At 37.7% G+C, this 20,720-nt stretch overlaps 1 protein-coding gene and 1 pseudogene across 1 annotated transcript; both read left to right on the top strand.

Moving 5' to 3' along the window:
- Positions 1 to 1,070: 1,070 nt before the first annotated feature.
- LOC107611411 (MLP-like protein 43) lies at positions 1,071 to 2,185 on the top strand. Its single transcript, XM_088497109.1, has 2 exons — positions 1,071 to 1,324; positions 1,778 to 2,185. The coding sequence occupies exons 1-2, from the start codon at positions 1,135 to 1,137 to the stop codon at positions 2,050 to 2,052; spliced, it is 465 nt and encodes a 154-aa protein (XP_088353235.1). The 5' UTR covers positions 1,071 to 1,134; the 3' UTR covers positions 2,053 to 2,185.
- Positions 2,186 to 5,307: 3,122 nt separating this feature from the next.
- LOC148549724 (uncharacterized) lies at positions 5,308 to 6,268 on the top strand (annotated as a pseudogene).
- Positions 6,269 to 20,720: the final 14,452 nt, after the last annotated feature.

Raw genomic sequence — 20,720 nt, 5'->3', positions numbered from 1 at the left:
TGGACAGCTATCCGTGTACGAAATGCCCCTCCTAAAATAAAATGCAGCAGTAGGAAGAGCCTCCCGAAGACATAGCCAGGCTGAAAATTTGTACTTTTTTGGAACATGTTGACGCCAAAGTCATAGTCAAAGCCAATTACTCCTATCCTCCCAACTAAACATCTTCTTACTGAGTCACAAATAACCACTACGAGTGTCATAAACTTTTGAAGTCGCATCAGTCCAACACCAACCGACCTCTGAACCAGCTTGAACATCCGGGTTGTAAGAGTTAATGTTGCTCTGCAGGGACTGATTCAGAAGAAAATAGATATTCTCAAGGTTCCACTGTCCAGATGACCAAAGGTCCAAGATCTTGAGATCCGAATCAGAAATGTGAACATAATCCATCTCATGACACAGTCACCCCTCTCTTCTCCATTTATAAAATCAAAAGTTCTGTTCTAAATTCCCAATGCACCAAATAAAACCTTCCTTCAGGATATCCCAAACTCAACATATAATCTTCCAAATATAAGATTCCGTTCCTCGAGACCGACTGAAACAATCATCCTTAGAAAAATGGTATTTCTCCATCAACAGTTGAACCCATAGCTTGTCAGGATGGTGAAAAAGTTGCCAAACTAGTTTTTTAGGAAGAGCAATATTAGCACAAATAGGATCTCTAATTCCCAAACTCTCAAACTTCTTAGGGGTGACCAACACCTTCCGGTTAACTAGATTCATGCCTCTACCATCAGCCTGACCCTTCTATAGAAAGTTTCACATCATGGATTCTATCTTATTAGTTACCCCTTTAGGGAAGAGAGATACTTGCATGCAGTAAGTAAGAATCGCAGTCACTATCGAATTGAGCAAACATAGTTTACCTGCCTTATTAAAATGTTTAAAATGTTTTAAATGGTTTAATGTAAGGGGAAATGTAGATAAATATATTTTATAAAGTAATTCTTCGGTTCTTCCTTGAAGAAATGGATTCAGTATCTAATATCTTAGTTAAATAAGGAAGATGGTTGACAATATTGTACATAGTAGGTAGCTTGTTTTCTATATAAGGTCCTACATGGCTGAATGTTTCTCCCCATCATTCGAAATCATCATCATCTAGTAGTGTTTCTTTAGTTTCTCTAAGAGATGGCACTTACTGGTAAGCTTAGCTTTGAAACTGTGATCCGTTCACCTGCTGCAAAGTTCTTCAACCTCATGGCAAGGCAACTCCACCATCTTCAAAATATTTGTGAAAGAATCCATGCGGCGAAACTCCAAGTCGGTAATGACTGGGATAGTGTTGGTGGTTCAGTTAAACACTGGACTTATATCATAGGTAAATCTTAAGCTTCTATAATTGATTTTAGTCTTTACTTAACTTTAATTTTCGAAACTACTCAATAATGGAAGTAATTGTTACAATTAAATTTTACCTCTATTAATCAGCACTCGCATAGTCAAGTTCAACAAATTTATGTACTATTTCTTTTTGAGAAATAATTCATTAATTTTCTTATTTAATATAAATTTAAAATTTTAAAACTAATTAACCAAGTTTCAAACATTTTTTCAGATCTTTTAATAAATTAGTTCTAGGTGTTATTAATTAACAGAAATATATAAAAAAATATAAAATTTAATTTTTTAATGTATTTGTTATTTATTTATTGAAGTAAAATTTTTATTAATTTTTAATAATAATGACATTAAAAAAGTGAATGCAAAACATTTTAAACATTTTTTCTTTCATCCTCTTTCTTCTGTTCGTTGATGTTGATTATAATAACAGATGGCAAGGTGGTTACATGTAATGAGACGATTGACATCATTGATGAGCAGAAATATTTGGTGATATACAACCTCTTTGATGGAGATATCAGTAAAAACTATAAGGTTTTTAAGCTAGCTTTTCAAGTGAGTGACAATAGTAATAATAGCGGCACTTTAGTTACCTGGAGTGTTGAATATGAGAAGATCAACAATGATGTTGAAGCTCCATATGGCTACATGGAGTATCTTGACAAGTCCACTAAAGAAATTGATGCTTATCTTCTCAAGGCATAAGGGTGATTATCAAGTTAATTGCTTGTTATGATCTAAATAATCAGTGTGAAGAATAAGGATGTTTCCAATGTTTGTTCAATTGTCCTTCCTTTGAATGTCTTAATATGAAAATACAGGTGCAGTAAATTTTATATGAAGTTGATAAATGAGAGCCATTAGATAAAAATTAAGTCAAATCAATCAAATTATTTAACGGTTCTTAACTATTAACTTCATATAAAATTGACTGTAACTGAATTTTCACTATGTTTTAAACTTGAATATGTGTATGTCATCGATAGTGGATGATTCTCGTTGATTGCGTTATGTGTTATGTGTAATAAAAATAATTGGATATTTATTTGTTGTCGCAAGCTTTTAAATTAAATTATAAATAGTTTTACCTAGCTAATGGTATTTGCTCAACAATCGGTAAACAATTAGGACATAAAATTAAGGGATTAATTAGTTCGTGAAAATATTTTTTACTTTTATTGAAACGTGATTAGTTTGTTGAAACATGTTTTGTTTTCAAATAGAAAAAATATTGAAAATATGCTTGATTTTAGTCATTTTCAAAAAAAAGAAAAATCAATTTTAAAACTAGAAATAACATAATTATATTTTTAATAAAATTATAGAATGTATGAATATATTTTAGTTTCATAATTTAGTTAATCTGCTACAAATAATTGTATTATGTTATTAGTTTGATTGCATGAATTCAAATCAAAGCAAATGATTTAAGAAAAATTGTCATTAAAAATTGTTATTTATATCCAGTGATATTGGGATGTAGACAAATTAAAAAAAAAATAGAATTTTGCAATAGAAAAAAGATAATTTAAACAAGAACAAAATTACTACTAATCACCAAAAGAATAAACAAACAAATGTAATATAGTTAGTTCATTTCTTGTATTTTTTCTGTTTAATTTTTTCTAATTTAAAAAATTTTATTATAAATTATTTAGATTGCAAGAATTTATTCCTTTCATAAATTTTATCATGTGTATAATGATAAATTATTAATTTTAAATTTTATTTTAAAAATAAAGAGGTAACAATAATACAAAATAATAATAAACTAAAAAAAAGGGTAAAAAACCGTAATAAGCTAAGGGTAGTTTCGCATTACGTAAATAAGCCAAAAGCAAAATCGTTTCAGCAATGAGCCAAGGCCTATTTTTATGTAATTCGAACCAGCCTGGTTCGAACTACATTCCTTAGTAATTCGAACCAACCTAGTTCGAATTAGGAGAAGAAAAAGTTGAACGTAATTCGAACCAAGGTGGTTCGAACTCAAGCTCCACATAATTCGAACAAGGCTAGTTCGAATTATGCATACTCTAGCAAACCATGTAATTCGAACCAACCTGGTTCGAATTACCCTTCTCGTGGCTCCTTAATAATTCGAACCGAGCTGGTTCGAATTACTAGTGATTCGGCTATATAAGGAGTTCGAATCATCCTCATTCGAACTATTCTTCCCTTCCCCTACCCCACCAAATCCCAGAGAAAACGACCCAGATTCCATACGACGAAGACCTGAACGGAATACTCTGCTGATGGGGGACGATCCGGCACGGTTACATCGCTTGGACGGAGTTGCTCATATAGCCGGGGTCATCAACGAGGAGGTTAGTACAGAAAAAACTTCGTGGTAGCGGTATATGTGACTTAGTGGTTTTGCATGCAGGTTAGTTGGTGGTTTACTTGGTGGTTTATTTAGGTGGTTTATGTTAGTGGTTTATGTTAGTGGTTTATGTTGGTGGTTTATGTTAGGGGTTTATGTTAGTGGTTTATGTTGGTGGTTTATGTTAGTGGTTTATGTTAGTGGTTTATGTTATGCTATAGTTGTTTTATGTTAGCACTTTTAAGTTAGTGGTTTATGTTGGTTTCTTATGTTGGTGGTTTATGTTAGTTGTTTTATGTAAGTGGTTTCTGTTAGTTATTTTATGTTATTGGTTTGTGTTAGTTGTTTTATGCTAGCTGTTTTATGTTAATGGTCTTAGTTAAGCTGTTTTATGTTAGTGGTTCTACTTAAGTTGTTTTACGTTACCAGTTTAGTTGTGCGGTCTATGGGTTTGTTTTGCATGTGGTTGTTGTTCATGTATTTTTATGCGGTTTTATTTAGTATAATGTTTTGTTGATGATTTATCGTGTTGGTTATGTCTGTCGTTTGTTATTAACCTGGTTCTAACAATGCGGTGCATTTCATGCGCAGCCTCAGCGATGCATCAGGAGCATGCGGCGGCAGCAGGGCATGCGACTGGATGACAGATACGTTCCGTACTTGCAGATGGCCGGTCTATACCATCTTGCAAGGCTGAACGATAGATGGTTCCGGTTAGACGAGGCCCTTGTTAGTGCATTCGTCGAGCGATGGCGTCCGGAAACGCACACGTTTCATATGCCGTTCGGAGAGTGCACGATCACACTCCAGGACGTGGCATACCAGTTGGGTTTGCCAGTGGACGGGCGTTACGTGAGCGGCTGCCTATCAGAGTTCCATATATACATCCAGGGTGGGCGTCCACCCTGGGAGTGGTTCCAGGAGTTGCTTGGAGTGATACCTCCTCCTAGCCAGGTTCAGAAGTACGCAGTGAACTGCAGCTGGTTTCAGGAGACTTTTGGTGAGTGCCCTGAGGGAGCCGATGACGAGACTGTGCGCCGATATGCCCGTGCATACATCATGATGTTGTTGGGCACGCAGCTGTTTGCGGACAAGTCCGGCAACCGCATTCACATCAGATGGCTTCCGTACGTAGCTAGGCTGGAGGAGATGGGTACCTACAGCTGGGATTCTGCAGCACTGGCATGGTTGTACCGGTGCATGTGCCGAGTGGCGAACAGACATGTTGTCAAGCTAGCGGGACCACTTCAGCTACTTCAGTCATGGATCTTCTGGCAATTTCCTCGGTTTAGGCCTGGACGGTATGAGACGTTCAGCTGGCCATTGGCCTCGAGGTAGTATACTAACCCTTCTTTATTTCAATTTAATATATATAACTCCGTGTTTATTAATAATGTATTACATACCCTAACCACACATTTAAGTAGCCGTAACACATGTTTATGATGCAGGTGGTCCGGGTACAACCCTTCCGGTAGCGAGAAGGGTCCTAGAGTGCAGATGTGGAGGCAGAGGATAGACCAGTTACAGGACAGGGAGGTTAGTACGCTACTTAATAAGTTTCTCTATTTAACCACACTTTATGAGTTGAGTCCATGAGTTGCCCTGACATTGGGGAGTTCTCCGTGCAGTTTATCTGGATGCCGTACAGCAGCCCTGACGTACTTCAGGTTGTGCATCCAGAGGCTTTGGAGCCTCGGCATATGGCGTTGTGGCGGTCTGTGACGTCCCTGATCTACTTTGCTGTCATAGAGTGGCATCAGATTGATAGGGTTCTTCCGCAGTTCGGAGGGGTGCAGCCCCGTCCGAATCCCGCCCTGAACATCGACTTTCTGATGTCGAAGGACGGCAGAGGCGGTGATCGATGGTTTCCGTACCATTTGCAGAAGTGGCATCTATATTGGGATGACCGTGCGGAGACCGTGCTGAGGTTCGATGTTGTTGCCGACCCTGGACCATCGCATGAGTTCCTCGAGTGGTGGAGTCAGCATGGAAAGACGTTCTTGTCTCCGGATATGCACTTGGGGGATCCGAGAGCCGTTCCTATTCCAGTTGAGGCCTCACAGCGGGGTGCTGGGCGAGTTCCTGACATGGATCGTCCTGAGGATGTGCCGGACAGACGGCGGGTTGAGAGGAGAGCTCGTGTGGGGACACGACGGAGCGGGCATGACTGGAGATGGCTTGAGCATGCTATGGACGATGATGACGATGCAGGTCCCGCTGGAGCCAGACGACGAGGCTAGCGAGGGAGACGGAGAGGGCGTGGTGCGGCGGAGCACCCTGGTTGTGACGACGACGACGATGACGATGATCAGCATGGGCCCGTGGGCGGGGATGGTGCAGGGGCAGTGGCAGTTGCTGGTGTTAGTACCCACGATGGCAGACATGGAGGTGAGTGGTATGGGTCATGTATGGGTGACGGGGCTGACCCTGGTGACGCTCGACTCGGGTCGGGGCCTCTTGGAGATTACTTCGTTGGTGTACCCGCCTATGACCAGCCTCAGCAGGAGGGTACCCCATGGGTTATTCCGGGATCACAGTGGTCAGACTTCCTTGCCTCAGATACGCTTGATGCAGACTTCGGGGGTCAGCAGTTTTTAGAGGAGATTACCACCATCATGTAGGAGGACATGTCGGCCCGGAGACGTGGTCAGACCTCTGGCACGCAGCCACCTTTAGATGTCGATCTGAACGAGCCTCCTACGACATCTGTTGCCGACCATTTTGGTTTGGGAGGTACCCCACCCTCCGCCTACACTACTGCATCACATTCAGTTGCCGGGCCGTCTGTGGCACCCATCCATTCTACGCCACCTGCACAGCCTGCCCCGGATGAGGAGGAGGATGAGATCGAGGACGAGGAGCCGCTTATCCGCAGAGGTCAGAGGACACGTGTACCCCGTCATTGCTTTACGGGCTCGCATCTGTTTAGATGATTCATGTTTCATGTATGTTGGCCATGTTTACTTTTGTTGTTTTCTTAGCCAATTTCACTTTTGTTGTTTGGCCATGTTGTTGTACTTTGAAAACGGATGTTTAGAGGTTATATCATTGAATATCAGATTCATTTGTAGTACGCCACAATGTAATATTTTGATTTACTTATTAAAAATTGCATTCACCAGACTTGTTGAAAGACTCAAAACGAAACATAACATATTCATTAGTTAACGCACAGCATGCACAATACAACACACAAAGCTCAACAAGTTACATGAGTGCTTAAATAAAACATCGAAACGCGAAACTTAAAAAAAAATTCCAAGACTAAGAACATGGCTACTAATGGCCCCCTATGTGAGACGATCCAGCTAGCTATGGGCAACTCCGGCGTGTGTGCCTGGGTTGGCGACATAGGCCACACCTCTTTGGTCGGTTCGGATCCGCCTCATCCATATTCGTCCGTATCCTAGTGGACCTTGGACGACCCTCTCTCGCACGCCTCTTGTTAGGGTCCGATATCACAGTGGGCCCGTCGTATGGTGCCCAGAAACCCTCCGGGATCGGAGGTGTGAATCCAATCCGATACACACTGAATACCGTACTAATCCGATAGACGCCGTGAACATAAGAGGTCCAGGTCACCTGTGAGTAGGCACAACATGCAAGTGCGTGCTGACACAGGAAATGAAGTGCCTGGAAGTACCCGCAATCACATGTCTGAGAGGCAAGCGATACTCTGTAGCTACCCAATGAGAAAGATCCCGTCGGAGTGGTCTCTGCTACGGTGAACTCGGAGTTATCCCGGTCATACAAAGTCACTGTGAAGCACCTGGCCGTCTTCAAGTTGGCCTCAATACACTTCACCAAGTGCTGACTGGATTGTTGTCCGGTCCCCATATGGGCTTCAGCCTCTCTCCCCTTGCGAACAAAGAGTTCCGCAAGCCTTCTATATGTTGCCTTCACCAGAGAGCATACAGGGAGGTTCTGACACCCTTCAGAATTGAGTTCACACACTCGGAGATATTAGTCATCATGTGACCGAATCTCCGTCCCTCATCACGATGCTGAGTCCACAAGGAATAATCAATCCGGTTCGCCCACTCACACATCGCCGGATCTTCAGACCGAAGAATATCAAACTAGTAATCAAACTCAACCTCGGTCTTGGAATATTCCGCATTCACTAGAAGCCTTCGTGCGTCTTTGCCCTTGAAGGTAAGGGCAAAATTAGCCGCTACGTGTCGAATGCAGAATGCACGGTATGCAGATGGAGATAACCAACCTCCGTCAGGAGCCTCAAGCGCAGCCTTGATGCCGTTATGCCTGTCCGATATAACCAACAGACCTGGCTGCGACGTCACGTGCTGTCGAAGGTGGGAGAGAAAGAATGACCAAGACTCTGCATTCTCACCCTCTACTAGTGCGAATGCAACAGGTAGAATGTTGGAGTTCCCGTCCTGTGCAATTGCGATGAGCAAAGTACCCCCGTACTTCCCATACAGATGGGTGCCGTCAATGCTAACTAGCGGCTTGCAATGACGAAATGCCTCGATGAGCGGTGGAAACGTCCAGAAAAGTCTGTGGAAAAAAGCTTGAGACTCGTCTACTTGTCCACCAACTCGAACGGGGCTCGTCTGTAGGATTGCAACAGTACCGGGCATCGTCAACTGGACTCCCAACACCCACCTGGGGAGCTCGTTGTATGACTCATCCCAGTCACCGTATATGAGGGCAATAGCCTTCTGCTTCGCCATCCAGACCCTCCTGTAAGTCGGCCTAAATCCAAAGTGTGCTGCCGTGGCATTTAGGAGCACCTTGATGCTGACGGATGCATCAGCCCTAACCATTGGCATAATGAACGCCGAAATCACATGATAATCCAAGCTCATGTGGTCACTCGAGATGGAGGTCGCAAGACAAGTGTGAGGTCCATTGTACCGTTTGACCTCCCAAATGCCCTTGCGCTGCCGGAGACTCAGTCGAATCAACCATGTGCACCCATTCCCAAACTCAGAACACTTGCCCACATAACGGCGATGATCAGACTCCACTACCTTGTACTGTACCCCTCGCCGGATGCTATAAGTCTTCACGCTTAACAGGGCCTCATCTTTATCCTGAAATTGCTGACCAACCTGGAACTCTGTCAGACCAGCAGTCCCTTCCGCATCTCTAGCTCCGAATCCAATAGAGTGCCCTGAAACACCCTTCTGCCTCATGGCATCCAGGTCCAAAGAAGAAAAATGTGGTGGATACTGCTGTGTGCTAGAACTAGAACCACCGACCGCCAATGCAGGCTCAGTCGCTCCAACTTCGTCGCCGCTGTCATCCTCAATCATATCCGGCTCGACGTCGTCCTCCTCTACATCACCCAACAATCCGTCTCCGATGCTAACCGGTAGAACGCCCTGTAAAGCGTTCGGCAAAATATCAAATGATCCTGCCACGTCGCCTACTCCGTCATTGAGATCAACAGCAAAAGACGGGGAGGCGACAGGTTGGACTGCTGGCTCGTACACAGGGACGAACGAAGAAGCAACGGCAGGCCTGGAACTGGAACCGGCTGCCGTGGCTACAGTGGTGGTATTCCGGTTCGAACCCCCTGAACTGGATACCACATCAACCAGCTTTGCCAACAATTCAGGTGTCCTCACCTCCGGAAACTGCCTCCGACAAAGAAACATGACTTGCAGGTCCTCATCACTACCAATCGTGAAACAATCATACTTCACGGTATCCTGCAAGACCGTGATTGGAATGCAATAGAAAAACTTCTTAACCCGCTTCGCACCTTCCAGACCAAGTTTCATCAGCACAGATCTAACAAGGTCATCATAGCTCGTCGTTGGGTTCACGACAATACAGAAAGGATCCTTATCTGTGAACTTCACACCGGAACGAGTTTTCCTCTTAATGGATCCTCTGTGGTGAACCAAAACAACAAAACTCTCCTCACTAGTCATCTTACACCCTCTAATGAGAGCAACTCACGTTTACAACCTTATATATACTGCTCTGTCTACCACTAAATCGAACCAGCCTAGTTCGAATTAGGGATTGTGTAATTCGAATCAGCTTGGTTCGAATTACTTGATGCATATTCTCTCTCTATAATTCGAACCAGCCTGGGTCGAATTATATGATGCAACCTTCTCTCTCTATAATTCGAACCAGCTTGGTTCGAATTACTAGCATTGATAAATCGAACCAACCTTGTTTGATTTACTTTAACCAGCTTCTCTATGTAATTTGAACTGTATTGTTTCGAATTATATAAATATGTGGTTTGGCTCATTACTGAAACGATTTTGGTTTTGGCTTATTTACGTAATTTAGGCCTGGCATTGGTTTATTATAGTTTTTTACCCTAAAAAAAAAAAACTCAAAATGAAAGTGGATGGAATTGAACTCTCATCAATTACACGCGCACCTTGTTTAAAAGTTAAAACCCACTAAATAAAGTATCGCATTGTGGAGAAAAAACGTTAGTTCTTTGTGGTATAATGCAAAATACTGTACTTTCAACCCAAAATGTTTTCAAAAAATTTAAACTTAAATATCTAAAAATACTAATTAAAACACAAAAACATTGTTTTCAATTTCATGTGAGTTTTTGAAAATATTTTTTACATACTTTCAAGTTTCTTTTTTATTTTTACTGAAAATGAGCAAATTAATCATACTCTAAACTTTTTTCTTTTTCAAAATTGAAATAATTTATTAAAGTTGATTTTTAAAATATAATTTTTTAAAAGCGATAGCATTAATAGTGTTTGTTTATATGAAACTAAAAATGATTTTTCATCAGTACAAACAATGACAATTATATTTGTTAAAATAATTTTTAAATTTAAAAAGACCATAATAACTATAAATAAAAATATAAATTTGGATATTTATTAAACTTTTTAATTTAATAAATATATGTTAATTTTGAAAATTAAAGCATGCCCTTAAGTACTTCCTAAAGAACTACTCTTAACTTTCAAAAACAATAATTACAAGCGCATGATTTTCTTTTTTGTCTGCTAACCACAAATTAAGAAGCTTGTGCATTTTAAAAGATTTCGAAAAAGTTTTACCGAATCTAGCTAGACCTTAATTAAACTACACGTATAACCATATAAAAAGTATGAAATTGTTTTCCAAACAAGAAGTGCATGCATGACATATATATTACATTATAGAAATACTTTATTACACATAATTTTACATTTAAAATATAAAACAGAGGTGGTGAGGCGTTAAAAAACAAAGGTGGTGAGACGCTATAACCTCTAAAAGTATATATATATATATAAATAAAAGAGTTTTGAAAGAAAATAAGGCCTTGTCAGTATAACTTTCTTTTGATTATATAACTTTTTTTTAGAATTCTACTTTCATATATCTGTCTCTTGGTTTTTTGTATAAGTTTTTTATTCTTCTGTTTCTAGTAAGTATTGTACTCTGGATTTTGTTTTCGTCGTACCCCTTTTCTTTTAAGGCTCTTAGATATATTATTCTTGTTATATATACATAAATATTTTTATTTTTAGGGGTCGTAGCGCCTCGCCACTTCTGTTTTATATTCTAAGTGTAAAGTTTTGTGTGACAGGGTGTTACAATACTCATATGCGCCTAATCTTTTCTTTAAATTTAAATATTTTTCTTTCTTTTTTATTCATAATAAGTAATTAATTTTGAATTAATTTAAAAATAATTCTGATTTTTTCTTATTCTAAATTATATGTTTCTTTTTTTTATTTTATATCAATCTTATTTTAGTTGTTATTATCTTTGACCGGCCAAGATTTTATTATAACAAATTTTAGATTATAGTTCAAATAGATTATAAATCATCGATTTTTTTAAATTTAAAAATAATAATTATTTCTAAAATATAATACATAATCATTTATATACTGTCTTTTTTCATTTTTTTAACATTCATTTTTTATTATATAATGTGTATTTTATTTCATTTTTAATTCTTCTGCATTTAAAGATGTTATATATTAACACAATATATTAAAAAATATTAACATCTATATTTAAAAAAAAAAATAAAAAATTGACCATTCATATATTCATATTTTAAGTACATAACTTTACATGAGTAAAATAAATAACATTCAAATATTATAATTTCATCATTTTTAGATCACAAAAAAATTTATGTGAAAATATAACATCTGAAAATTTAAGATTTAACATCCAAAAAAACATGAATAATAACATCCAAAACAACCAAATCCTATCACTTCAACTTCTCTAAATTTGGCTAGGTCTTGCTTATGTGTCACATATTATCCCATTCATAACTTCTATTATATATATAGAATAGAATGCATTAGCCACCAACTTTTTTTATAAAATTAAGTAATTATATTAATTAATTTTTAAAGAAAAAAAGATACCTAGCTATAACATTAAGGTAATTAATATCTAATATCATAGGATCTTCACATAAAAAAATATAAATATAATATAGTATAACATTTAAAATTTATCATTTTTAACATCCAAATTTCTCAATTCCAACATAAAACAATATAATGCACCATAACATCCAAACGTCTTATTATTAACATCCAATTATATAACACATTAACATCCATAAATAAATTAATATTTTGGTGTAATTAAATTCCACAGTACCTAAAACAATTATCTACAAAAATAAAGACAAATAATAATAAATTAAATCTGTTCTCAAAGTGGCTGAAGCCCTCTCTCTGCCTTGGAGTTTTACTCGACCTTTTTGTGCAATAATTACGCCAAAGGCCTCCTTTCAAATTGTTCCACACACTCTAGAAACCTCCTCTTTTCAAATGATTTTGGATATGAGATTGGGTAATGGTGTGAGTAAGAAAAAATATAGAATATTTGATTGATGACAAGCATAATAATTGCCATAAATCTAAAAATAACCGTTTATTTATTATTTCTTTAATCATAGATGTTACACGCGCCTATTGTGAATTTAGGTTTAAAAACATAACAAATTAAATATAAGCTCATCTGTGACCTCAATAAAGATTTGATTGATTATTTGTTAATATTTTTTGGTTACTTAGCACTATTGCATGTTAGAGAAACAAAAAAAAAATTAAACTTATTTTATTTAGTATTCATTTATTCTAATAACAATTAATAAATGTTAGAATTAATGAATATTTAATAAGACAAATTTTAATTATTTTTGGATTTTAAATTTTAAATTTTGAAAAAAGAGAATTTTTAAAATTAAAAAAATTAATCAATATTAACTAATTAAAAAATAATTTCCTATACATGTTCTTAATTTGTTAGTAGCTTCTCAAATGAAAACTACCATAGATGGCAATGCCAAATTGCCAATAAAAAACTATGTAAATGCGATGCAATTTGCAAGAAATTGGAACCGACGCAAATTAAAAGGGGTTTGAAGTGTGAAATTACCAAAATTACCAAAATTTGCCAATATAAAATTATTTATTGATTGATGACAAGCACAATATAGAATATTTCATTCATGACAAGCATTTATAACCGTTGAAAAAGGGAGGAAATAAACATTGCCTTTAGTTGTAGATTTACAATTGGTCTAGCCTTTTGCCGTGGCTTAAATGGGTAAGGAAGGATTTAACCGAACGATAGTTAAAAATGGACAGCAATTAAAGGAAAATAAGACAATCTTTTATATGGGGAAAAAATCTACGAGCATTATATTATAGCGTCAACTAAGCATTGATTCTGCTACGGTAGAGTTTGTTGCTAATTAGTGACTATCTTTTATAGGGGTGAACACAATTTGGTTTAGTTTAGGTTTATGATAAAATTAGAATTGAACCGATTAAAATATAATTGGTTTGGTTTGGTTTAGATTTATATTTTTTTATATATATACTCGAACCAAACCAAACCGATTAAAAACGGATTGATTCAGTTCGGGTAATTGGGTACTCAATGACTTTGAAATTCATAAAAAAAAAACTAAATTTTTATCTTAAAAATTTAATAAGTACAATAAACATGTAACATCAATAGAAATAATCCAAACATATTAAATATCAAATACATTAAAAACTAAACTCATTAAAATTCAAACATATTAATAGTGAAAAATTTTTGTCTAATGAAAAAGTCATATATATTTTTTATTTTTTTATTTAATTAATATATGATCAGATTCGCGGGTTGGTTCGGGTTCCGTACCCCTAAAACCGATACCCGAACCAATCACTAACAAAGATCATCGGTTTGGTTCGGGTTGGATCCGATTACCCGTTGGTTCCAAAACCAATTTAATTGGTTCGGTTCGGATTCGGACGGGTAATCGGGTACTCGCTACCCGTGCTCACCCCTAATCTTTTAGTCTATTTTTTCTATGGAATTTGCGATGACATTTTGCGATAGTATTGCAACTAATTGACTACATATTATTTCCTAGCAAATTAGCGACTATTTCATAACTTTACTTTCTCATTTCGAATATCTTTGGTTTAGCGAAAACAATCCTACAAATTTGATTAACGATTTTCGAAGATTAACTATAGATTTGGTACAAAATGTGACAGATTTGCGATCATATTAGCGGACAACTCGCGACGAGTTAGGTTCGGAAAAATTTTTCGCTAATTAGCGTCAACTAAGCATTCTATTTCGTCTACGAAGTTAGCTTGCATTTAGCGATGACTCTGTCGCAGTAGAGTTTGTCGCTAGTTAGCGATTACCGTTTAGTCTATTTTTTCTATGGAATTAGCTTTTACTTTAGTGATGAATTTGCGACTATCTATTTGGTAGCTAAAAAACTTTCCAATGAATTAGCGACTCTTGTCTTTGCCTCACTAATCTGCGACTTGCAATTAGTGAGGAAAGCATTAGTTGCTAGGCGGTAGCTAATCCATCACAAATTATATTTTGCGTCAGATTAGCGATGATTTTACGACTCTTTTTGTGGTAGCTAATTGGTCATATTCTTGTAGTGCCTCTTCTCTCTAGAATTAGGGTTCTTAGTTTAAGTTTCTCTTTAATTTCACCCTTTAATTCTTGTTTTAGTATAGTTTCATTTATATTTCCATGCTCTATTGTCTTAATTGTCTTATTAATTTCTCATTTTTGTCATTTTTAGTTTATAAACCCTCTTTTTAATTTCACTTAATGCAATTTGATGTTTTGTGTTTCCTTGTTGCTTAATTGAGTTGTTGTTATTATTTTCTTGCATTTGGTAGCTTTAGATTTTATTATTATTGTAATTTAATATGCTTTTCTTTTTATGCACACCAAGTATTTGATAAAATACTTGGCTTAGTTTTAGAGTAGATTTTTTTGCATTCTTGGCTTGGAAAGAGAGATTAGGCAATCTTGAGTCATTAATACCCAATTTGGATTGGTGATCTAGAGTTTTTAGTTAATCTTGTTCCCATTGACACTACTTATGGATTGGGATTAATAGGCCAAATGGATCTTCTTCCGATGTGAAGATAACGTAATAAGCTTAGCTCTCGGTAATTATTGTGTTATCATTAATGACTAGGATAAAAAAATATTTATTCTCAATCCTTGCCATGAATGCATCTTTAGTAATTGTTATCTTTAGTTGTTTGATTTACTTTCTTGTCATTTAAATTTCTTGCCATTAAATTTCTTGCCTTTTTATCAACCTACCCCAGTGAATCTCATAACCAATAATTGAGCATTCGATTGCGATTCCTAGGGAGAACGACATGGGAGTAATACTCTCGATTATTTTTATTGGATTGAACTTGTGACAACAAAAACTAAACTTTGATGGATAATCTATTGTTGGTCTAGATTATGCTTGTAATGAAGAGATTCTTTTTATTGAGGAATTCTAGACCGGACAAAAATTCTTTCTCATCACACTGACAGGCCAAGCCATAGTTCAGATCACAAAGACAAAGGAGCTTGGCCTGGAGTGGTTGAATCTCCTACTTTGAAGGGAGTAATAAATTACATTTCAGGAGGCATTGCAAGATGAGGAGCAACCAATATGGCCAGAAAGAGAAGTTACCGAGCCATGATAACAATGGACGGATCTTGCCAAAAACACACACACTTTACCTCCAACAAAACAAATCACCTTCAATGCGTTTGATCTCAAGTCGTAGAATCCGAACTTGGACGATCCAGTGGTAATTTCAATGCACATAGGAGAACAGACAGTCAAAAAGGTCCTACTTGATCCCAGAAACAGTGCCGACGTGTTGTTCTACTCCACTTTCAAAAAGATACAACTCAAGGACAAGGCCCTACAACCCTTAACACAAGAATTGATAGGATTCTCCGGAGAAAGGGTACCCATATCAGGTTATGTATGGTTAAGAACAATACTAGGGGAGTTTCCGAACTCAAAAATCCTGGATATCCAATTTTTAGTGGTTGATTATGCTAGTTCCTATAATATCATTTTGGGACGCCCAACTCTTAATTCTCATTTCTACTGTTCACCTTTGTGTAAAGTTTCCTGTCTAGGACAATATAGTAGAACTAGTGTATGCCGATCACATGGAAGCTTAACAATGCTACAATGTAGGCTTAAAGACCATTCCAAAGGAGATCATCCCAAGAGTCCAATCTGTCTACAGTGCGGAGAGCAAACCAACTCTGGCCGAGATGGACCCCCGAAATAATAGCAGTCGACCCTCTCAAACAGGCAACATAGAAAAGGTACAATTAGGAGAAACTGACCAATTTACTAACATCGGTTTTGTTTTCTCTACAGGAACAAAACAACACCTCATCGAAATATTGAAATCCAATTCCGACATTTTTGCATGGACACCAACTGACATGCTAGGAATTGATCCGAACTTTATATGCCACAAGCTAGCAGTCAATCTCAATGTCCGACCCATACAACAAAAGAAGAGGAATTAGAGCACAGAAAGAAGAGACGCAGAAATAACGAAAACACAGAAATTGCTCGATGCAGGCTTCATCCGATAATTTAGATTTTTATCATGGCTAGCAAATGTGGTAATAGTTTAGAAGAGCTTGGGAAAATGGTGTATGTGTGTAGATTTTTCAGACTTGAACAAAGCATGCCCGAAAGATTCCTATCCACTCCCGAACATTGATAGATTAGTAGATGATACTTCGAGGTTTCAAGTGCTTAGTTTCATGGATGCCTATTCTGGCTACAATCAAATACTAATGCATCACAGCGATGAGGAGAAAATAGCATTCATAACCGATCAAGGTAATTTTTGTTATAAAGTCATGACTTTTGGGCTGAAAAATGCAAGGGCTACTTACTAGCGATTGATGGACAAGGTCTTCAAGGACTATATTGGCCAAAACATTGAAATATATATTGATGACATGGTGGTCAAATCAAGCTCAGAAGAATAACATAAAACCGACCTTAACGAGGTATTCCAACAACTTCGAAAATATAACATGAGACTAAACCTGAAAAAGTGTACATTCGGAGTGCACGGAGGCAAGTTTCTCGAAGTTTTGTTGACACACAGGGGAATAGAAGCCAACTCAGACAAATGTCAGGCTATAATACAGAGACAGTCACCTCGGTCGATCAAGGAGGTACAACAACTCACGGGTCGCCTGGCGGCCCTGTCACGCTTCTTGCCCGCGGTGGCCACCAAATCATATCATTTCTTTGACACCCTCAGGAAAGGCGAGAAGCTTGTTTAGACAAATGAATGTGAAAAAGATTTTACCGATTTCAAAAACCTTCTCGATTCACCACCTATACTCTCCAACCACAGCAAGATAAGGCTCTTTACTTATAACTTTCAATTTTTCCTAACACTGTCAGTTCTATGCTTGTAACAGAAACAGAAAAAAATAACATCCAGTATATTTTGTGAGCAAAGTCCTGTAGAATGCCAAAACGAGGTAGCATTCGGCTTAATCATTACAGCTCAGCATTTGCAGCACTATTTCGAAGCACACCAGATAATAGTTTGGACTGGTCAGCCATTATGTCAAATATTGGCAACACTAGATCTAGTAGGACGACTCACAAAGTGGTCAATAGAACTTTCAGAATTTGATATCTGCTATCAATCACGAAGATCCCCCAAATCGCAAGCACTGACCAATTTTATTTCAGAATTCACCACTGTTGAAAATGGGAGTTATATGTAGACGGTGCATCAAACAAAAATGGATGCGGAGCCGAAATCTTACTAAAAGAAAATATTGGAGTGCATGCCGAGCAATCAATAAAATTCCTTTTTCAAATGACCAATAATCAGGCCAAATATGAAGGATTACTAGCCGGACTAAGATTAGCAAGGAAATTCGAAGTCAAAAACCTAAAAGTATACTGCGACTCTCTCCTTGTGGTGCAATAGGTAACTAGTCATTTTCAGGTATGAGATCAGCTCTTAGAAAAGTATTTAAATTCTGCAAAAGATATTATACAATATTTCCAAAATTTTGAAAAATCATATACCTAGAGAGTAAAACTGTAGGGCTGATATTTTATCTAAATTAGCTACTTCCCGAATCAACAGATATAATGTCACATCTCACACTAACAAAACTGAGTTTAGATATCAAGTCTGTTTTAAGTGTATCACAGGAAGAAGATTGGTGAAGTCCATACATTCACTATTTAAGAATTGGAAAACACCATACAATGAACAACCGAGGTCATTTAGATACAAAGCAAGCTATTACACTATCATGGGAGATGACCTGTATAAATGGGGTTTCTCTCGACCATTACTGAAGTGCCTCAGACAATCAAAAGTCGAAGCCACCATAACCGAGGTTCATGATGGCATTTGTGGCCACCACACTGGAGGTAGGAGCTTGGCCATGAAAATTTTACGAGTATGATACTATTGGCCGACCTTGCGCAAAGATTGCATGAACAAAGTGCAGAAATGTGACGCATGCCAGAAATGTGTACCACTCATTTATAGTCCGGTAGAACTACTACATACTTCAGATATTAGCTGGATTTTTTACAAATGGGGGATGGATATTCTCGGACCATTCCCATAATTGCTAGGACAGGTAGAATTTCTATTAGTAGCAATTGATTATTTTACTAAGTGGATAGAAGTACAGCCACTTGCAAAAATAACCCCGGACAAGGTACGCACTTTTATTTGGAAATCAATCGCATGTAGATATAGTTTTCCTAGAGACGTTTTTCTGATAATGGTCGGCAGTTCATTGATAAGGAAATTGCATCATTTTTAACAGACCTCCACATTAAGCATCATTTCTCCTCTGTGGAGCACCCACAAAGTAACGGGCTCGCAGAGGCAGCTAACAAGATCAGCTTGCAGGCCTTAAAGAAAAAAAAAATTAACAGATGCTAAGGGACGCTGGACTGAGCTAATACCAGAAATAGTATGGAGCTACAACACAACACCACAATCCACAACCAATGAAACCTTGTTCCAGTTAGTATACGGCACGGACTCTATGATCCCAATAGAAGTCGGTCAAGACTCAACTTGGTCCGAGCACTTTGATGAAGATGCCAATATGAAAGTGAGATCATCCAAACTCGACACAATAAATGAAGAACGATGCCTGGCCAAAATTTGACAGAAGTCCATGTAATTAGCTATGCAAAAGAAATATAACAAAACAGTATGACAAAGGGCACTACAACAAGGAGATCTGGTGCTGAGACAAATAGAAGAAGTTCGAAAACTTGCAGGACATGGAAAATTAGCAACAACCTGGGAGGGGCCTTTCTGAGTCTCCAAAGTCATCGAAAAGCGGGCTTTCTGCCTCGAAACATTAGATGGGACGACCTTACCCAACACTTGGAAAATTTCATCACTGAAATTTTATTATAGTTAATTTTTCATTGTAAATAAATTGAAGTGGGCATGTACTCTTTTTCCTGATCACGGGATTTTTTCCTAAAGAGGGTTTTACTCGGACAAGTTATAACGAGGCCGACCACTCTACACCTTACAAAATTGAAAGGTCTTTTCCATATAACAAATGAAGTGCATTCTTTTTTCTCTATTTGCTATATTGTTCTATCTACTAAGTCATTTCATTCAAACTAACACAAGGTCAAAAAGTTAGAAACAACATCTCAAAACAACATGAAACAATAAACATTCCAAGTTCAAACCAACATTATACATCGGATAGCAGTTCACAAAAATTCACCGATACCAAATTGGTAATCAAACCAAATATTCCAAAACACAAATTCTCAAATTATTAATCTTTTTCAAGAGGGGAGAGGAGCATTCTCATCATGCTCCTCACCCGCCTCATCTTCAACAAGTTCCCCATCCACCACAATTTTTGTAACGTCGAGCCTCCCAACATCATATTCAGGCGCAAACATAGCAATATGGCTTACAACTCGGTCGAAGCCGGTAGAAAACATTTCTAAAACTTCATTCTCCAGCTCGTGAATACAAGAGGTCATCTGACCTTTGGACTTGTCATTTTTCTTAATTTCATTTTGGAGAAGACGGATTTGATCTTGAAGCCTGCCGACTTCTTCCTCTATGTCCTTCATCTTAGAAGTCACATCAATGATGACGCTCTCTTTTTCTTTCATTGATCGCTCCAAATTCACAACCTTCTCACCAACAGTACCTTGCTCCGCACCTAGTAGTTCGGTAGCATGGCCAACGCATAGTAAACACGAGGCCACAATCTACGGAAAAAATAAAAGAAAATATAAAGCATACATACAGGTGACAACACCCAAATAACAACAAAGATATACTAACCTGGATAAACTTTTCCATTCCTTCCATACCCGTACGACGAGTTAGTCACATATCCCCAAGATACTGAGAAACCCTATCAGCAAGTTCGAAGACGGGATATTGATCACTCCAAAGGGATTTAGGGTTCACTCCCTCTATAAACCCATGAAGCTTCCTCTGCTTCTCAAATACCGACCTATCACCTTTATTTTCCTCGGAAAGCACTTCCAGTGACTTCTCGGACTCGACTCTTTTTCTCTTGGGAGAAGGATGAGGTCGGGCACCGGAATGAGAGGCATCCCCACCACCTTCATTCCCTACCCCCGAGCCGTTACCAACTTTTTCACTTTTCATTTTTAGAAAAGATTGCAGACGAGAAGTGGACGAATTAGGCACTCTACCACCTACAAAACAAATGAAGTGTTACGTTAACAATTAGCAACCAACCAGCA

The sequence above is a fragment of the Arachis ipaensis genome, chromosome B8 (assembly GCF_059453495.1).
Source record: "Arachis ipaensis isolate K30076 ecotype BB chromosome B8, ASM5945349v1, whole genome shotgun sequence".
Classification (NCBI taxonomy): Eukaryota; Viridiplantae; Streptophyta; class Magnoliopsida; order Fabales; family Fabaceae; genus Arachis; species Arachis ipaensis.
The sequence above is the reverse complement of the archived record's forward strand: the minus strand, read 5'-3'. Positions and strand labels throughout refer to the sequence as shown.

What these genes read in the sequence shown, in the direction of transcription:
- LOC107611411 (XM_088497109.1), top strand. Translation starts at nt 1,135, where the DNA reads ATGGCACTTACTGGTAAGCTTAGCTTTGAAACTGTGATCCGTTCACCT. An exon ending in ACACTGGACTTATATCATAG is followed by an intron (nt 1,325 to 1,777) that starts GTAAATCTTAAG and finishes TTATAATAACAG; the next exon opens with ATGGCAAGGTGGTTACATGT.